General features: G+C 36.0%; 1 protein-coding gene across 1 annotated transcript in view; it reads right to left on the minus strand.

Moving 5' to 3' along the window:
• LOC125241786 (glucose transporter type 1) overlaps positions 1–16,726 on the minus strand; it is an 84,075-nt gene extending 67,349 nt beyond the window's left edge. Inside the window, exon 1 of the mRNA XM_048150412.1 lies at positions 16,661–16,726. Coding sequence (XP_048006369.1) covers positions 16,661–16,706 — 46 coding nt within the window. The 5' untranslated portion in view covers positions 16,707–16,726. The remainder of the gene's footprint in view (positions 1–16,660) is intronic.
• Between the last annotated feature and the right edge of the window lie 1,330 nt (positions 16,727–18,056).

The following is an 18,056-nucleotide window of genomic DNA, read 5'->3' on the forward strand; positions in this document are numbered from 1 at the left end:
ATTTTATATCGTCACTACTTTGAAAAAAACTCGCTTCTTCTTCTGTCAATGAAAAGACGAAAGTAAGTAGTAATTATGTGTGGGATAAAGTTTCGTTTCAACTTTTATCAGCAAAGATACGAGATTATTTCAAAGTAGTGATTAAAAAGTAGTAGTATAACTTAAATCGTAGCGACAATACCTTCAGCAGTAACTTTACCGTAAGTAAAGTTGTCAGTCAAATGTTGCAATTTTACCTAACCTGCCTAAGACTGTCTGGCTCTAAAAATAGCGATTCTTTACCGAATAGCCATTTAAAATGGCAGTCACTATGCTATCTCTCGAGAATTCGATCTAGACGCCTATTTTGGGAAGCACTATTTTGTAGGCAGGCAATGTTAGGCAGGTTCGGAAAAATTGCATCATTTGACAGTGGTTAAAAGTATACTATATCTCAGCTACTGGTTAAAAGTATAGTACAACTGATAGAAAGCTGAAAAAGTATATAATAATTTAGAATACTTAGAGTTAATTATATTGGGTTTTACTTAAGTAATATGAGGCACTTCCATTAAATAATACCTAAAGATAATATAACAGGTAAAGTTGCCACGATCAATGGTAAATTAAATATCAAATCAGATCTGATTAAGGAAGCCGTTGCAGATCAAACTTATCAAGAAATATACCTTATTAATATACATTTACATATAGAATCAATTACACACTCTTCCACGAATTTTATTGGAAAAATAATCTTTGCCTATAAAGGCGGTGTCAGACGCAAAATGGCTAGAGGAAATAAGTTCGCAACTAAAATGGGACGAGAAAATAGTAAAGTAATGTGAAAAAGCTGCAAATAAAAAAAATGCTATAAAATATTTATGACAACGAGTAGATAAAGGAGAGTTGAGAGTCCATGTGTCGATTGTTATTGCCCTATCCCCTTTTGAAAAGCTGTTTTCTTCCCTGATTGGAGGAATCAAAGTAGTACTTTTCTCTTTTAGGCAATTATTATGTTGCTATTTTGCATACATACAAGTTTTATTGGTAAAATAATATTTTTTGGAAAATTAATTATCCCCGTAGAATAAAAAAACAGTAACTGGGCATTTTCGTGAGAACAATCACAAAAAAAAATTCTAAGGTAGGTAAATTTTACGTTTTTCCTACTAAGAATCACGAGCCCTTTCGATCTAGGCCAAAAAACAAGAGACAAAAAAATGGCCCCAAAATTTTCTATTATTTTGCATACCTATGTACTTTCCACTTTGTAACCGCTGTGCAAATTTTAATTCAATTTCAATTTATTTCTTCATAACGAAAGTTACATGTCAATACATATTTACAAAAATTACAATTACATCCATCTTAGTGTATAACAATTTTATAAAAGCAAAGTGTTTAAAAAATGGTAACGAAGTGGAAAAAATTTGGGACACTTTTTTTACCTAGTAGGATCGAAAGGGCTCGTGATTCTGAGTAGGAAAAACATAAAATGTACCTATTTTAGAAAAAAAAATTTTGAATATTTTTTCCCGAAAATGCCCAACGGTCACAGTTTGCATTAATATTGTATTTCCAGTATTTCCACCTTGGTCCTTAGCTTAACAATCCCTCTAGCTAGCTAGCTAGTTACTATTTAAAGTCACATACAGGTCGAACGCGATTAATTAACATTATTAATTGCTGGGACGTCAGTCTTCCGCGACCACGGCCAGTGCAACCTGACCGAAACGTTGGGAAAAAAGGTAAAATAATGTTAATTAATCGCGTTCGACTTTAAATATGTGTACAAAGCGCGAGAACTTAAAGTGTTATACTTGTTGCAAACCTCTGTAACTATTTTCAGAAAAAGTGCCTTCTTCATAAAATCACAGTACCTATAATAAAGAGATTAAAGAGTACTATCGTAAATATAACACACTATGGTAAAATATAACGTTTCTGACTTGTGAAACAACAAAATACCTTCATCCAATAAGCCGTTTAAATATATGATTCTTTGAAAAATTTACTTCTTAAAGAAACTTTTTAGCTTTTATTCTGTTAAATGTGTTTGAAGAGGAAATGAAGTATAAAACTAGCATATTTTACTCAAAGGAAAACGTTGCTGGCATTTTAAATAAAATAGAGGTACATATTCCAGGGCTAAAAGGTTTATCCATATTTTATTTTCTAATATTATAAATGGGACAGTGTGTGTGTCTGTTTGTCCGTCTTTCACGGCAAAGCGGAGCGATGAATTGACGTGATTTTTTAAATGGAGATAGTTGAAGGGATGGAGAGTGGCATAGGCTACTTTTTGTCTCTTTCTAACCCTCTACTTCCCTACATTGGGAGGAGGAAGTTTGTATGGAGCTGGAGCATTTCGCAATTTTAGAATTTAACATGAGCGAAGTCATCAATGGCTGGTCAAAGATATGCTTTTTTTTTTGCTTTATTCGCGTACTTAATTAAAACGGAGTTGAGGGATTATTTAAATTTCATTTCGACATGACCAAACGGAGTCGCGACTAATGAATCGGTTTGAATTGAAATTTCATTGAGCAGACGACAAACAGAGGCTCTACAGAATGTTTGATGTTTTAAAAAGACGTTACTGCACGAAACGGTTACTTAAGACGATACGGTAGGGGTCAATTCTCCATACAAACGCTCTCGACTATTTCCTCCCTGGTTTTTGAAGATAGAGCAATGATTTTTTCAACACAGATTGTTATTATTTTTATCTGTGTCGGACCGTTTTGATTTTTTGATATTCTGCTTTTTAAAGACTCTAGAGCCAATCAAAAATTTCCAAAAACGGCATTTTTCATTGTGGCGCAAAAAAAGGTGTGATACTCAAGATTGGTAACAATTAACCAAAAAAGCTAAACGGTCCGACATAGATTATTTCATTGTTATTCAGATTCTCAAATTTCGTTCCGTTTAAATAAGTTTTGAAGGAGGAAAGAGTCGAGAGCGGAACCTCGATTTTAAAATTATTATTTTTTGAAATATCTTTTGACTGAGTTGTTCTTAATGGACAATTTTTTTTTTTTAAAGAAATTTGGTAAATAAGACGCAGTCGTCGTCAACATATCTTCTTAGGACAAATATTAGATGTTAACAATTTTAACCAGAGCGAGAACGTAACAGGTCAATATTAGGTATTTTTAGACTTTTTTAAATTGCACTTGTAGGTATATCAACCGCATCATTTGATTATTAAATTTGCGAAGCAAAATTGGAGTGATTATTTATTTTTTCGAAAAACTAACATTCTGAGGACTACGTGACGGTGTTTTTGCAAGCCACTTGGGGCTGCCTCTGGCTAATCCATTGCAGTAATCACAGTTGAATGCCACCAAACACACCGCACAAAATAGAATATTAATAATAGAGTAATAAAATAAGTGCTCGTATCATCAAATTCTATACGTTAATACAAAAAATAACGTTCCTAATATGTATAAATAAATAAATACCATTGACAAATTTGACAGCCCATAAAATGAACCGATAGTTCTAAATGTCTGCTTCTTTAGGTTTTTTAATAAGCAACCTTTCCAGAACAATAATTTTATTAACATGTCTGTTTATGATACTGACAGTTGATGAATGACAGTTGTGGCAGAAATGCCTCTAAAAGACCTCGTGCTTCGTGCTTTTACGTTCTCTCTAATGCTAAAAAAACGGGGTATAGTAGTAGTAGTAGTAGTAAACTCTTTAATTTTACAATTAATAACAAGAAACACAGTACTAATTACAGTAAAGAACAGTACAAAGGCGAACTTATCTCTTTGAGGGATTTCTTCTAGTTAACCTTTGAGTGAATGACACGATAAAAAGAGATGAGGATGACAAATGCAACACGTACAACAAGCTACCAGAAAGACTCATAAAAAAATGTATTAAAAAACCCAATTACGAGTAATTAGGACTTAACCACATCTCGGACACTGGCGATCAAATATATGAAAGTGGCGCGTTCCTAGCACACAGTCTAAGCTCGTGTAGGTGAACGCGTACCATGCTTGTGTGAGTGAGATATGACAGGTCGACTGTTCGCGTTTTTGACAGGCGGTAACTGTGAGGTAACCGAGAGGGGGTGAGCGACACTTTCAGCGGGGAGCGGGAGTGGCCATACTGTACGATAGTACTCTTTATTATACTGTGACTTAACTCTTTACTACGCTAAAGATACTTTTGAAATTTGAACATTCACAATTTATATCAGTTAAATCTTTCCCATCACGGAACAATGGTATTCCGGACCTTTGGGAGGCGTGCGCGGGGCCGAAACCAACGCGTAGAGGCCCTTTCGACACTTTAATGAAATGTAAGGGGTACACCGAGCGGATGTTGCCCTTGCCCGTATCATGGGACACACGCAGCGGCAACACCCGCCAGGGTGTAAGGACTATTTGAGAGTTAATGAAATCTAAAATGAACTGGTCTATTTTGATGAAAGTGATGGACTAAATACTGGGCTATGGATAAAAAACCGGACGCCTGCCTAATAAAACGGTATCCAATTTTATTTCCGGCAGACGGTGACTCGTCCCCACAAGATGGGCCCCCACAAAAAGCGACATCCAAGATGGCTCAAGGGCAACACCGGTGTGAGAACTCAAGGGTGTCGAGAGGTGTACACCGCTTTCTGCCCAGTGGCTGTCAGTTAAATTATCATTAAGATAATCATTTAAATTGTATATCACATTGTTATTCTCGTACCACATTGTGTAATTAATAACTTTAAACCAATATTAGAAACTGCAAGTCTAAAATTAAGACAACATGTTGTGACCTTATTTGATTGGATGACTGTTTTTTTCATAATAAAATAAATAAATAGATAAATAAATAATTTAATCTTCTGCCACGGACTGCTCTGATCAAAGACTCTCCTAATTAATAATTCCATTGTAATCGAACATTTCAATATAGAAGCCAAAATGTACTTGAAACTCCGTTCACAAGCCAAAATGTACTTGAAACTATGTGTTTACAGTTCAGAACGGCTTGGTTCGGCTCGGTATTGACTGTTCTCATATTAATTCAGTATTGTTTAACCAAATTGGATTGGATTGCAGAATAACGTTTAATTTAAGCCGGGGGTACACTGGGCGACACGTGTCGTTTAATTTAAGCCGGGGATACACTAAGCGACACATGTCTCTGGACGCGTGGTGTCTGCTAACATCTCTCAACAATAGGTAAGTCACCGACTGTATACACCGTGGGCCTGTATAATTTGAATTTAACAGTCAAACCCCAAAGCTTTTACATGAAATAAGGTGGACCGTTCTCCCGCGATGAGCACGGAAAGACCGTCTAGTGCTTGTTGTCGCGTAATTTCATATGAGACTAGGTTCCAAAATCATGATCATTGTTATTTTACGTAACAACGGGGCAGAATGTGCTAGATAATTATTAAAATAACGTTGAAATTTTGAACATATAAGCATTTTTCTATTTATAAGGCAAGACCGGCATATGTCCCGTAGATGGGGTTCATAACCTTTTCTTTTCAGGTCCAGATATTGCATAATACTGTTTTTCCAACGAACACCAGCGAATACAATTTAGTCACGATATTACAGGCTCATATAAATCCAACTACTTATCTGTTTTTGAAACTATGTTATTAAGAAAACGTAATAGGATATTAAGATACGTGAATTAGTTTGGTAACATTTCTTAGCAATGCTTGGTTTTGCTTTAGTCACTACAGTTTATATGAATGAATGCGTTATTTTTTTTTTCATCATACTCGCACACTAAATGTGATTTTGCATGCAGGCGGAGCGTGAGTTATAGAAAAATCGTTCTCCCAAGGGAGTTATGAAATTTCTAGTACTGTATTCAAATTTTTTTTATCTTTTTACATATTTTTATATTGCAAGTGTGATGAAAAACATTGTGTGTAACTCGGGGAGTATGAATATTACAAACTCGAGTCTTTAAATCGCTCTGGCATGCCGTCGCGATTTAACTTACTCTCGTTAGTAATATTCAAGTTCCTTCCCTTGATGCACAATGTACTATTAAATGCTAAATAAAAAAATACTACCCACTATTTATCCATTACAGCCTTTGTTAAAATAAGTCAAATTGGCATTGTTGATACCAAGTCATTTTTTTTACAATGGGCATTTTAAAGTTATTTAATCGCAAGTAGGCTTAGTTCTGTTCACCACTTATAATTCTTCACAACTATGTCATTTTTATTTAATACTTTCGAATGATATTAGTAACACCATACGAATCATTACCAAAACTGTATTTCGAAGTTAAAATTAGACGGTCTTCCCCACACTGACCTTAGTCTCGCGGAAAAAGTCGCGGCGTCAGGCTTTGCCCTACAGTTGGTCCGACGCTACGCTCCCGAGACGCTAGATGTTGCTAAGTCCCGTCATCTGGGGTAATTTAGAGACTATAACGTCATTGCGAAATTATCTGGATTTGTCTTAGATTCAGAGATAATTACATCTTTCTCTTAAACTATTTGTCGTCACAACTTGGTCAAAAACATGTTTGATCGAAGATTAAACCACTATAGTACCATATCAATATCATACTAATTGACTAAAACCACTGAACACTTTGTAAAATGCCTCTTACTCAAAAATATTATTAAAAAATCTCCAAAACTTTATCTTTTGATTATGACTTATTAAAGGCCATGTCAAAACAAAAATGTAACAAAGGCAAACATTACATGTTATGACATTAGCTAATTATTGTTTGCTTGTTTTTACATTAGAAACGCGTGGTTAAAATCTTTGGGTTTATTCATTCACACGGTGTATACTAAGTAACCGTCACCGACAATAACATCGCACAAATAGAAGGCCGCAAAGTACAGCAGTCGGGTTACCATGACTTTTTGAAGTTAAAAAATACGTTACGTTTTCAGTGAAAGTTACGGAAAATGTATGGAAAAACTGAACAGCGATCCAAGCGGAAACGCACTAAAATTTTCATTGGTACCACAAGTTACTAACGTATTCACTCCGAGTTTTCAATACGTTCCTAATTTCACAGCTAAAGCGTTCTCTTTCTAACTGTATGAAGTCAATAGAACCAGAACTATTTGGCAATATGTAGTGAAATCTGAATCAATACTTTACGTGAGTAATCATGACGGTCACTAGCTTAAAGTAAACCATAGGCAAATTCATTCTGATATGTCATTAAACTCATTAATGTCAAATTATACAACAATCCCACAAAATTTTCACGATTATATTTGCAAGATTATATTTTTAAATTTCAAACTTTGTTAACATGGAAATAATAAATCAAACAATTCAGTAAATAATAAATGTACAACTTAAAATGAATCAACTTTAAATATATTTACAAATGGAAGATACCTCTCAAATAAAACAGACCACAAAAACCAAACCAATATTAAAACATGAGCTTTTAATAAACGCAATTCGATATTTCGGATAACATATAAAATAAAATTATTCCACGAATGCATGAGCAAATCGGAAATAATAATTAAATAATACTCGGACAACTATACACACATACAGGGTGAAGTGAAAAGGACCGTTCAAACTTTGCATAGTGACTTTTAAGGTCATAATGAACAACTTTTGGTGTTCTGCCTTTTCGCAGAAATATGTTTGGCCGAATTTCATTTGCCAAACAACGTTTGGCCGAATCTTCATTTTGACAACTAACGTTTAGCAACTTTTTGTATGCCAACTTTTCATTTGGCAGAATTATTGAACAGCAGATTATTATAATCCATCTCTTCTTCTTTGTCCTACCCTTATCCCAGTCTATCTGGGGTCGGGTCTTCCCGTACATTTGCGCCAAAGAATTCTATTTCGGGTTGTCTGTGGGTTAATGTTTTGTCTATGGATCTCTCTCTGCACGTTAGACCACCATGTAGAAGGCGGTCTACCACTTCCCTTCGGTTGTTCTGGGAGATTAAGGACCCTCTTTATGGGATGGGTTTGATCACGCCGCATTACGTGTCCGTACCAACGCAATAGTCCTTCTCTGATTATTATAATCCATCTAAACGTTTGGCAGACTAATCATGAAATGGTCAAACAACTTTTGAACGAATAACGTTCCGCAACGAAACATTAGCCAATTTACAAATAATTATTAACATCACCCATTCGGAAAGGGTACTTTTCTTCCCTGTTAGGCGGGAGCAAAATAGCACTTTTCTGTTCAAGGACTATGTTGCCAGCATAATGATATATGACAGAGTCCAGTTAGGTGCGACGACGAGCGAAGCGAGGAGGAGCGTGTTAGGTTGACCGTGAGAAAACCGGAAAAATCTTTTTAATACAATAAAAACAAAACTAAACAATATTATTGTAAAAAAAAACTTAGTAGGTAACTATTTTAAAAAATATTTATACGTAAGTAAAAATTGTATCCCTGTCAATAAATTAAGAACTTAATAGAAGACAGTATTGCATATTTTTCGAAATTAGCCATACATATTGTTGGTGTTCAATAAAACATTTGGTACCTGTACAATAAATACCTCGTTGTATATTACGCCAAGCAAAACATTCGACAACATGAAAGTTTGGTTTAAAAAAAAAGTTTGGTTTAAAAAAAAGGCCTTTAAAAAAACGGCCAAACGTTAAGTTGGCAAATAAAAAAAAAAACATTTTGATAATTTGGGAAATGAATATTCGGCGGAATGAAATTCGGCGAAACGCGAGTTGGGAGGTGATATTCGGCCATACAATTTTCGGCGATAAATAAGAGAACCACAACTTTTATTATGAGACCAATGCTGATTCGCGAAAAAAATGGCTGTTCCATAGAGCGGAGCGGCATCATGACAGTCGAAATGTATGAAATAGCCAAGTTTTAAGTATTTGCGATTTTCAACCAATGTTTAAGTGTTATGGCTCGTTCACCAACAAAAGGCTCATCTATTAATTACGACCAATTTCATGATTTTTTGAAAAAACGCGTTGCTTAAAATGATTTATAAAATTAACGAACAGAAAATCAGCGATATTGAAAAAAAAACTTGTTCTTCCTCCGTCCAATGATTTTGGACTTTTTTAACTTCGATTTTGAAAATATTTTGTATGTGACTCTCAAACATAGAACTCCTCCCTCCCCCTTGTCACAACATGTCACATTTTGTGTCAGATTCTCAAATTTCGTTACGATTGATTAAGTTTTGAAAGAGGAAACAGTCGAAAGCGGAACCTCGATTTTAAAGATTTTTCGCAATAATTAAGTAAGTATCTTTTAATTGAGTTGTTCTGAATGGACATTTTTTTTCGATGTTACCCTCATCTGGCAGAATAATTTTGGTCAGAAACATACTTTGCATAACATGTTTCGCAGATAAACTTTCGATCGAATGGTAATTTTGCAGAAATCTTAGTTGGCATTATTACTACCACGCATTTGACAGAATATTTTTTCACAGAACATTACTTTGGTCGACTTTGATTTAGCATAATTTTATGTACCGTACTCGTATAGCATACTATTACAAGAGCAGAAAATAATTATGACACGCTATCGAAAAGGAAATACCACGGAAATACTGTCCCAGAGCCCCCGTTAGGTACGACGACGAGCGAAGCGAGGAGGAGTGTTAGGCATCTTGCATCCCCAACACATCTGACTCGCTATCAAAAAGCAAATTGCAACTTTATGCCGCCTAAATATTATGCACAAATATTATCTGCGAAAGTACTATTCGACTAGAACCCCCTCATCTGGCAGAATAATCTTGGTCAGAAACACACTTCGCATAACATGTTTTACAGAAACACTTTTGGTCGAATGTTAATTTTGCAGAAAAATAGTTGGCATTATTACAACCACGCATACGACACACTTGACGGGATATTGTTCTGCAGAACATTACTTTGGTCGAATTTGATTTAGCATAATTTTATATACTATAATAATCATATAGCATACTATTACAAGAGCAAGGTTCTGACACGCTATCAAAAAGGAAATACTGTCCCAGAGCCACCGTTAGGTACGACGACGAGCGAAGCGAGGAGGAGTGTTAGGTATCTTGCATCCCTAATACGTCGGGCTCGCTATCAAAAACCAAATTGAAAGGAGAAGGAAAACTATGCCGCCTAAATATTATGCACAAATATTATCTGCGAAAGTACTATTCGACTAGAAGACTATTATGCTCATTAACATTATGCCAATAAATCATTCGGTATTATAAAAATCTGCGAAATGATTTATGCCAAAGCATAAATCATTTCGCGTAAGGTGTTTCTGCCGAACGTAACTTCTGCCAGAAGAAGAAGAACACAGAGAACCTCCTATAGAGTGCCAATATTGTAAATTTTGTGCGTGCTACAAATCACCAGTGCTTGGGGCGCGAGGAGCGGGAGGGGAATGTGTTTAGCGCGCAGCGATTGGTCGTTTCAAGGACGGCAGGCAGTCGCGTCAGATGAAAAGGGAGTTGCGTAAGTAGCTAGTGTAAGTTGACCTATGCCGGCTCTGAATACATTATAAATATGACTTATTTGTGGAATGTAATACCGTCCGTTTTTAAATTTGAACTTCTTGTTACCTTTCCACACCATTTCACACTGGAGGTCATAAAAGACGAGCGACGTGGGTAACAATTTGAGGCGAAGCCGAAAATTATTAATACAGACGCCACGAGTATTTTTTGACTCAGTTAAACACCGGTGCATACAATACTTTTTCTACGACCATGCACTTAATTTTTAATAGTTTTCTAGATAGATATACGTTTATTTGTTTTTCACAATACACACAGAATACACAAAAGAAATAATTTACAAAAAAGAATTAGAATACATAATAAGCAAATTGGAAAACAGGAAATTACACTGATTTTTACTATGATACTGTGCGCGTCGCAACAAGACAAAAGGGTTACGGCTCAGTATTACGCTACGCCCTGAGGCAGCAGCACTGATATTCTGCCGGAACCAGATCAGATCACGATAACACATAATTGATTGAATAAGATATATTGTAAAGAGATGAAAGTATATACCTAAAATATCTATAAATAATTGCCTATGAAACGAGTGAGATGAATGCTATGATGAATAGAAATGTGTGTTTGATCTGTTAGATCGATAGATAGTAATTGCTACAGCTAGAGCTAAAGCTAAAGCTAAATTCTAGAATAACTTTCGTGAAATTCACACTGTTTCCTGTAGTTTGCACTGCCAGCCGCAGCTGCCCAAAGCCATTCCCCGCAGGCTTACCGCGCACGCGCGCAGTATCGTTATAACAATGCGTTGCCATGGTTACAGTGCCAAATAATGCGTTTTAAACTTTTTCGTTACTACGCGGGTGCGCGGAAACCGGCGCGGATTTTTGCACGACCCTGTAAATGACGAATAACAATTCGGGAGTAGAAAAACGTGTATTAAAAGTCCGCAGAAAGCTGAAATGGCGTTTTGTTCTCATTTTAAACCTACATTTTAGATTGTAATGAAACTTTGTACGTATAATGAAATGAGCCATATCTATTTCTGTGTAAGTAAGTAGTTTATTTTGCTCCCGCTTAAAACACAAACGAATTAGGACAATAACAAGTTTTGTATGATCTTAAAAGCGCTTTATTTGTTAAGGTTAAGCTACATAAACCAATTAAATTGCAGCCAAAGATAAACTGTATCCTTTTGTAGCAAAGTTTCAACGAGACGGTGGTTTTAAAAATGAAAGGGCAACTACATTATTATATGCAGGAGAGGATACAAATGCACAAACATATTCAATGATATCGTTATCGTAACAACCTATCGCACTTCTGCCAGGCCCCGTAGCCGAATGGCATTTCTCCGACGCGAAACGAAAACGAAACGCTGCGAAAGGTAGTCAGGCCCCGTAGCCGAATGGCATTTCTCCGACGCCAAACGAAAGCGATACGCCGCTGGCTCTGTCGCGCCAATACGCAAACGCGATAGAGATAGATATCTACTAGCGCTTCGTTTCGTGAGCGTTTCGTGAGCGATTGTGCCATTCGGCTAGCCACCCTGGGTACGTATAGCCGAATGGCACAAACGCTCACGAAACGAAACGCTCGTAGATATCTATCTCTATCGCTCTTGCGTATTGGCGCGACAGAGCGTTTCGTTCTCGTTTCGCGTCGCAGAAATGCCATTCGGCTACGGCATCGGCACCTGGCTCTGTCGCGCCAATACGCAAGAGCGATAGAGATAGATTATTAGATATCTACTAGCGTGTCGTTTCGTGAGCGTTTTGTGAGCGTTTGTGCCATCGGCTACGCTCTGTAATGGCGCGACAGAGCCAGACTGCGATTCGATCGGCGTCTAGCGTCAACAATTGTCATTTCGGCTAAGCCGGCTTGCCCAAGAGCACAGTCGTTAACGCTTTTTGGCAATTGATACGCACCCCCAATGTGGAATACGGAAGAGTGAAAGAGAGAGAAAACTACAACACGTTACGGAACGTCAATGATAGCCATCTTGGACGTGCCGCCTAGCCGAAATGACAATGATTGACGCTACACGCCCATCGTAGCCTGACCAATCTTTAGTCTATCCTTGGGCATTCGAATTTTTAAATGTAAACAAAATCTATCCTCAAAACTCAAGGTCGCTCTGTATTCTGGTCGGTTAACCGACAAATGTTATAACTACCCGAAAATGTAGGTACAAATTATTTTTTTACTTTTTTTTTTACATTTAAAAGTACATCGTATTCATTCGTTTTAAAATAAGAGAGAACAGAGTTCGCTGCGGACTCTTAAGAGGCAGCAGGAGCGACAATTCTAAAATGGATAGGAAATCCTTTCAATTTGGGAATTTAATCATTGCTGTAGCTTAAAAAAAACAGGAAGGAAATAGTCGAGAGCGTTTGTATGGGTAATTGACCCGCTCCTGTTGCGTCTTAATACTATGATCCCAATCGCTTCAAGCAATAAGTATTTACATATTAATAAATTTCGCAATTCGCTTTATGAGTCAAATTCGCGTCAATAAGTAATACAATATTGTCTTCAGGCGTTAAAATATGTTCACATGTTTTTGCTTTGCTACAATTTGTACCTCAACAGTAGAGCCACGAGGACTAATTTCATTGAAAACTATAGCGTATTATTAATTTTTGGTATCCACGTAGGTAATATAATATGACGTGAAATATTTGGACATTTTATCAACAAACGTGGGGTAGTTCTTTGTTTTACAAGGGGGCAAAGTTTATGTTTATTGTTTAACCGCACGGGCAAATATTGGTAGGTACCCAAGCAAGCGAACAGAATGGTTCAGAATGTAGAATCTTGAGCTTTGCAAGGGTTTCGAGACACGTAGGCGCCCTGAAAATAAATCCCTAGAATATGGAAGCTAGCCGCTGTCTTTTAATAAACTACGACGTCATTATCGGAAAAATATGAGACCACCGGGAAAACATGAGACACATATTTTGAGTCATTAAGACGATACAAACGCTCTCGACTATTTCCTCTCTGGTTTTTGAAGATAGAGCAATGATATTTTCAACACAGATAATTATTATTTTTATCTGTGTCGGACCGTTTTGATTTTTTTGCTATTTTTATTTTAAAAGACGCTAGAGCCAAGCAAACATTTCTAAAAACGGACTTTTCCAATGTGGTTTAAAAAAAGGTGTGATAATCAAGATCGGTAACAATTACCCAAAAAATATAAACGGTCCGACACAGAATATTTCATTGTTATTCAGATTCTCAAATTTCGTTCCGTTTAAATAAGTTTTGAAGGAGGAAACAGTCGAGAGCGGAACCTCGATTTTAAAGATTTTTTCGCAATATCTTTTAACTGAGTTGTTCTTAATGGACATATTTTTCCGATAAATCTAGTTAATAACACTAGTATATTTAACTGAAATTTCCAAATTGAAAGGGAGACTCCTATCCATTTTAGAATTTTCGCTCCCGTAGCGACTTAAATAATAACTTAATAACTATGTTTAGGAAATAAAATCAAATCCTGTTTTTGAGAATATAGAAAATTATGGCGATTAATTGAATTTACTTATTAATTGCGTTATTTAAAATACTTTGGCTAAACTATTCATTTTACAAGAACTGCCACGAATGAAACGAATGAACTCTTAATAAAAATATGAACGTTATAATGGCTATTAAGTATTAACATAACTACCGGGTGAATCCACGTAAAAGTAACGTGAGTCACGACTCCATTGCGTGTTTATTTCAATTACAGCTGCAAATTGAAGGATCTATGCATATATCAGGAAATTAACACTTATTTAGAGATAGATTATCACTTGAAATTGCGTCGTGAATATAGATACTAGTATGTAACATGCCATAAAATCGTGACTCACGTTACTCTTGCCGCGGATTGACCCTACCGATACAGGTGACACTCACACAATCACAGAGTTGTGAATTAAAATATGAATTAATTAAATAATCGTTAAAGAAAAAACTTTACAAAATGGCTAATTGACTATTAACAGTATTGACCGTCTGCCGATACAGTGATCTATTTCACAATAGGCTAGTTTCTTATGTTTAAAATAAGATATTTTATGCAGTGCACGAAATAAAGCAAAACATAATTTAAAAAAATATGGACAGCAGTTATGTTTAAGTATAATTTATATTGGATAAATCAAAGAGAAAGATATAAAGTAAATGAATTGACCGTGACGTCACTCCTCAGTATTTCATAGTAATTCCATATTATTGTCCCGGATTTGTAAGTTCACATTTTTGACACATTTGTTTTGAAGTATGTTGCGATGTGGCTAAGACCAGTGTGGTTTGTGCTATTAACGTATCGTTTGCCAAATCTAACGATTAATTTCGAATTGGTGGAATCGATTAAGTAGGTCCTATGTACAAGGAGGCGCTTAAACAATTATATACGATTCCTATCAACTTACTGAAATGTCATTTGAATCGAAATGACAGACTGCCATAGCACTAGTTTAAAAATAAAAATTAATGATAAATGACATGATAAGTAAATCCTGCGTGATAAATTAATATCGTAAAATACTCGCTAACGAAGATCCGCAAAAATGTAACATGTGCTAGATTATGTTTAAAGTAAGCGAAATATTGTTTTTAAGTACTTGATTTTTTTAAATATGATTACAGGATTTTATTTAAAATTTCATTAGGTTGCGCGAGTTTACGTATTGTGGACGCTGTCATGTGTCAAAAAGAGGTTCTTACAAATCTGGGACAATAGCAAATTGTTTTGACAGTTGTTAAAAAGAAGCTGATCTGACTAGTAGGAAACTAGCCTATAGTCACAATAGGCTAGTTTCCTACTAGTCAAATCAGCTTCCTTTTAAGAACTGTCAAAACGATTTGCTCACATGGAATTACTATGAAATACTGAGGAGTGACGTCACGGTCAATTCATTTACTTTATATCTTTCTCTTTGATTTATCCAATAGAAATTATGCTTAAACATAACTACTGTCCCTATTTTTCTTCTAATTATGTATTTCGTGCAATGAATAAAAAATATTTTATTTTAAGTATAGGAAACTAACCTATTTGTCGCCCGACAGTGACATTTCGCCGTTCATTGCCCGTTCAACAAGGAAATCGTCACTACTTTTAAAAAAACTTGTATATTCGTCTGTCAATGAAAAGAAAATTGTAGTAAGTATGTATGGAATGCATGTAGACTTACTGCGTTTTAACTTTGAGGAACAGCGTGAGATACGAGGTTTTTTAAAAGTAGTGACGAAATATTGACGCCGAGAAACTTTGTTACTTATCAACCAAATAGGCACAGAAGAAGGTAGGTAAAGTTTTTTTAAAAATAGGCAAATAATATATTTTCTGATAGAATACTTTATAACGAACACGGAAAGGTGGCTTTTTTTTTATTTCGTTCTAGCTTTTGCCTGCGGCTTCGCTCGCATTAGAAAGAGACAAAAAGTAGCCTATGCCACTCTCCATCCGTTTAACTATCTTCACTTAAAAAAATCACGTCAATTCGTCGCTCCGTTTTGCCGTGAAAGACGGACAAACAAACAGACAACACACACTTTCCCATTTATAATGACCGAAATGACGTTTGTTAACCTATCTATAGTTGAACCACGAGCGAAGCGTTTCGTGGTTCGAGAATAAAATCCTGAGCTTGCGAGTTTTTTAACACACGAGAAGTAAAATACATTTGCACCCGAGTGTAACACAAAACTTTTCCCCTCACTATAGCGAGTGAACTACAACGCAAAAAATGCACTTGTCACTGCTTCCAGTAGTTCCAAAGGTGGTAAATCATCTTTATTACTAGATTCACTTACTTTTATCAATTTTAAAGCAGTTAATTTGACTTTATTCAAGGTCAAATTACTTTACCCACTAGTGGATAAAATGCGTTTTTACCCGCTGGTATTAAAGGACAAAACACGTGTTTCCGAGCTAGTGAGGGGAAAAGATTGTTAATAAATAATACGGAATAAAAATAAAAGAGTCACATTTCCGTTATCATTATAACGTATTCTAAATATCAGAAAAATATATTATTTGCCCATCTTCAAAAAACTTTACCTACCCAATTGTCAATCAAGTGTCAATGTCATTTTGGTGAAATAGCCCACTGTAGTCACTCACACAGAGTTGCATTCCTTTCGTACCAACATTATAATACCAACTCACAAAACAAAATACATCCCCATAATTTGAAAAAAGAATCACTGCCCAAGGGTGACAAGAACACTCACATTTCACACCTAGGCCCATTAAGGGCAGGCCCTCGCTTCGCCTCATAGTCTCAATTCCATCCCCTAACGAGGGTCAGAATTGATTTCGGTTTTCACACTTGTATTTTAATGAGTGCAGTGCAACGCGCGTTGCATCGCGCGGCCGAACACCCACTGCCACTGCTTGCATTAAGCCCCGCCCCTCTCCACCGCTCCCCTTCTCACCCCATCTAGGCCAACTCACCCCCCTCTCTAAATGAACTAACCGCCTATGACGCACGAAGGCACATACGACCTTTATATAATTCTGTATGACGCTATACTTTACACTACCTTGTTCGAGCCTGAAACTAAGTTGTGTAAATGGGACTATTCAAATTTTAATTTAAGACCTTTGTATCACAGTTACTGTAACTGGGAACGCGTATGTGTAATGCAATATGAGTTAATTAAAAAGAGAAAGAGAAAAAGATTAAATGTAAGAAGATCATACCATCCCATACATTAAAAATATTTTCCCCTCACTAGCTCGGAAACACGTGTTTTGTCCTTTAATACCAGCGGGTAAAAACGCATTTTATCCACTAGTGGGTAAAGTAATTTGACCTTGAATAAAGTCAAATTAACTGCTTTAAAGTTGATAAAAGTAGGTGAATCTAGTAATAAAGATGATTTACCACCTGTGGAACTACTGAAAGCAGTGATAAATGCATTTTTTGCGTTGTAGTTTCCTCGCTATAGTGAGGGGAAAAGTTTTGTTTTACACTCGGGTGCAAATGTATTTTACTTCTCGTGTGTTAAAAACCTCGCAAGTTCAGGATTCTATTCTCGAACCACTCGCTTCGCTCGTGGTTCAACTATAGAATCCTTTCACTTGCTTGTTTTTCAATTCCACACTCGGCGTTAAAATACAACTTTGCCCCCTTGTATAACAAATAACTATAAAATGCGACCGCCTAAGAACGCGCATACACTACTCCACACATTTAATCACAAATTTTTGTAATATTTAATCTACATTTTACTGGTCTCAGATCATCAGCAGGGCAATCATGGTCGCGCGATAAATGATAAAACATCGGGCCGTCCCTATCGCACTTACAAATAGTGCAATAGGGACGGCCCGATGTCTTATCATTTATCGCGCGACCATAATTGCCCGCCTGGATATCTTGTTGGGCGTGCACTTATATCCTTAGTACCTAAATTAAAAAATTAAAAATTGATTTTAAGAATTACTTTTATAAGTTTAGTTATGGCTACCGGCCCTTTTTAAGTAAACACCTGTGGTAAGGGGTACCGCTATTCCTTAAAACTAGTATAATATAGTAAATTATAGTAAACAAGAATAATAATTATGGATGAAACATTGAAATTTAAACAATTTGAAAACTTAACAGAAGTAACTTCTCTTATA

Source organism: Leguminivora glycinivorella, chromosome Z, assembly GCF_023078275.1.
Source record: "Leguminivora glycinivorella isolate SPB_JAAS2020 chromosome Z, LegGlyc_1.1, whole genome shotgun sequence".
Lineage (NCBI taxonomy): Eukaryota > Metazoa > Arthropoda > Insecta > Lepidoptera > Tortricidae > Leguminivora > Leguminivora glycinivorella.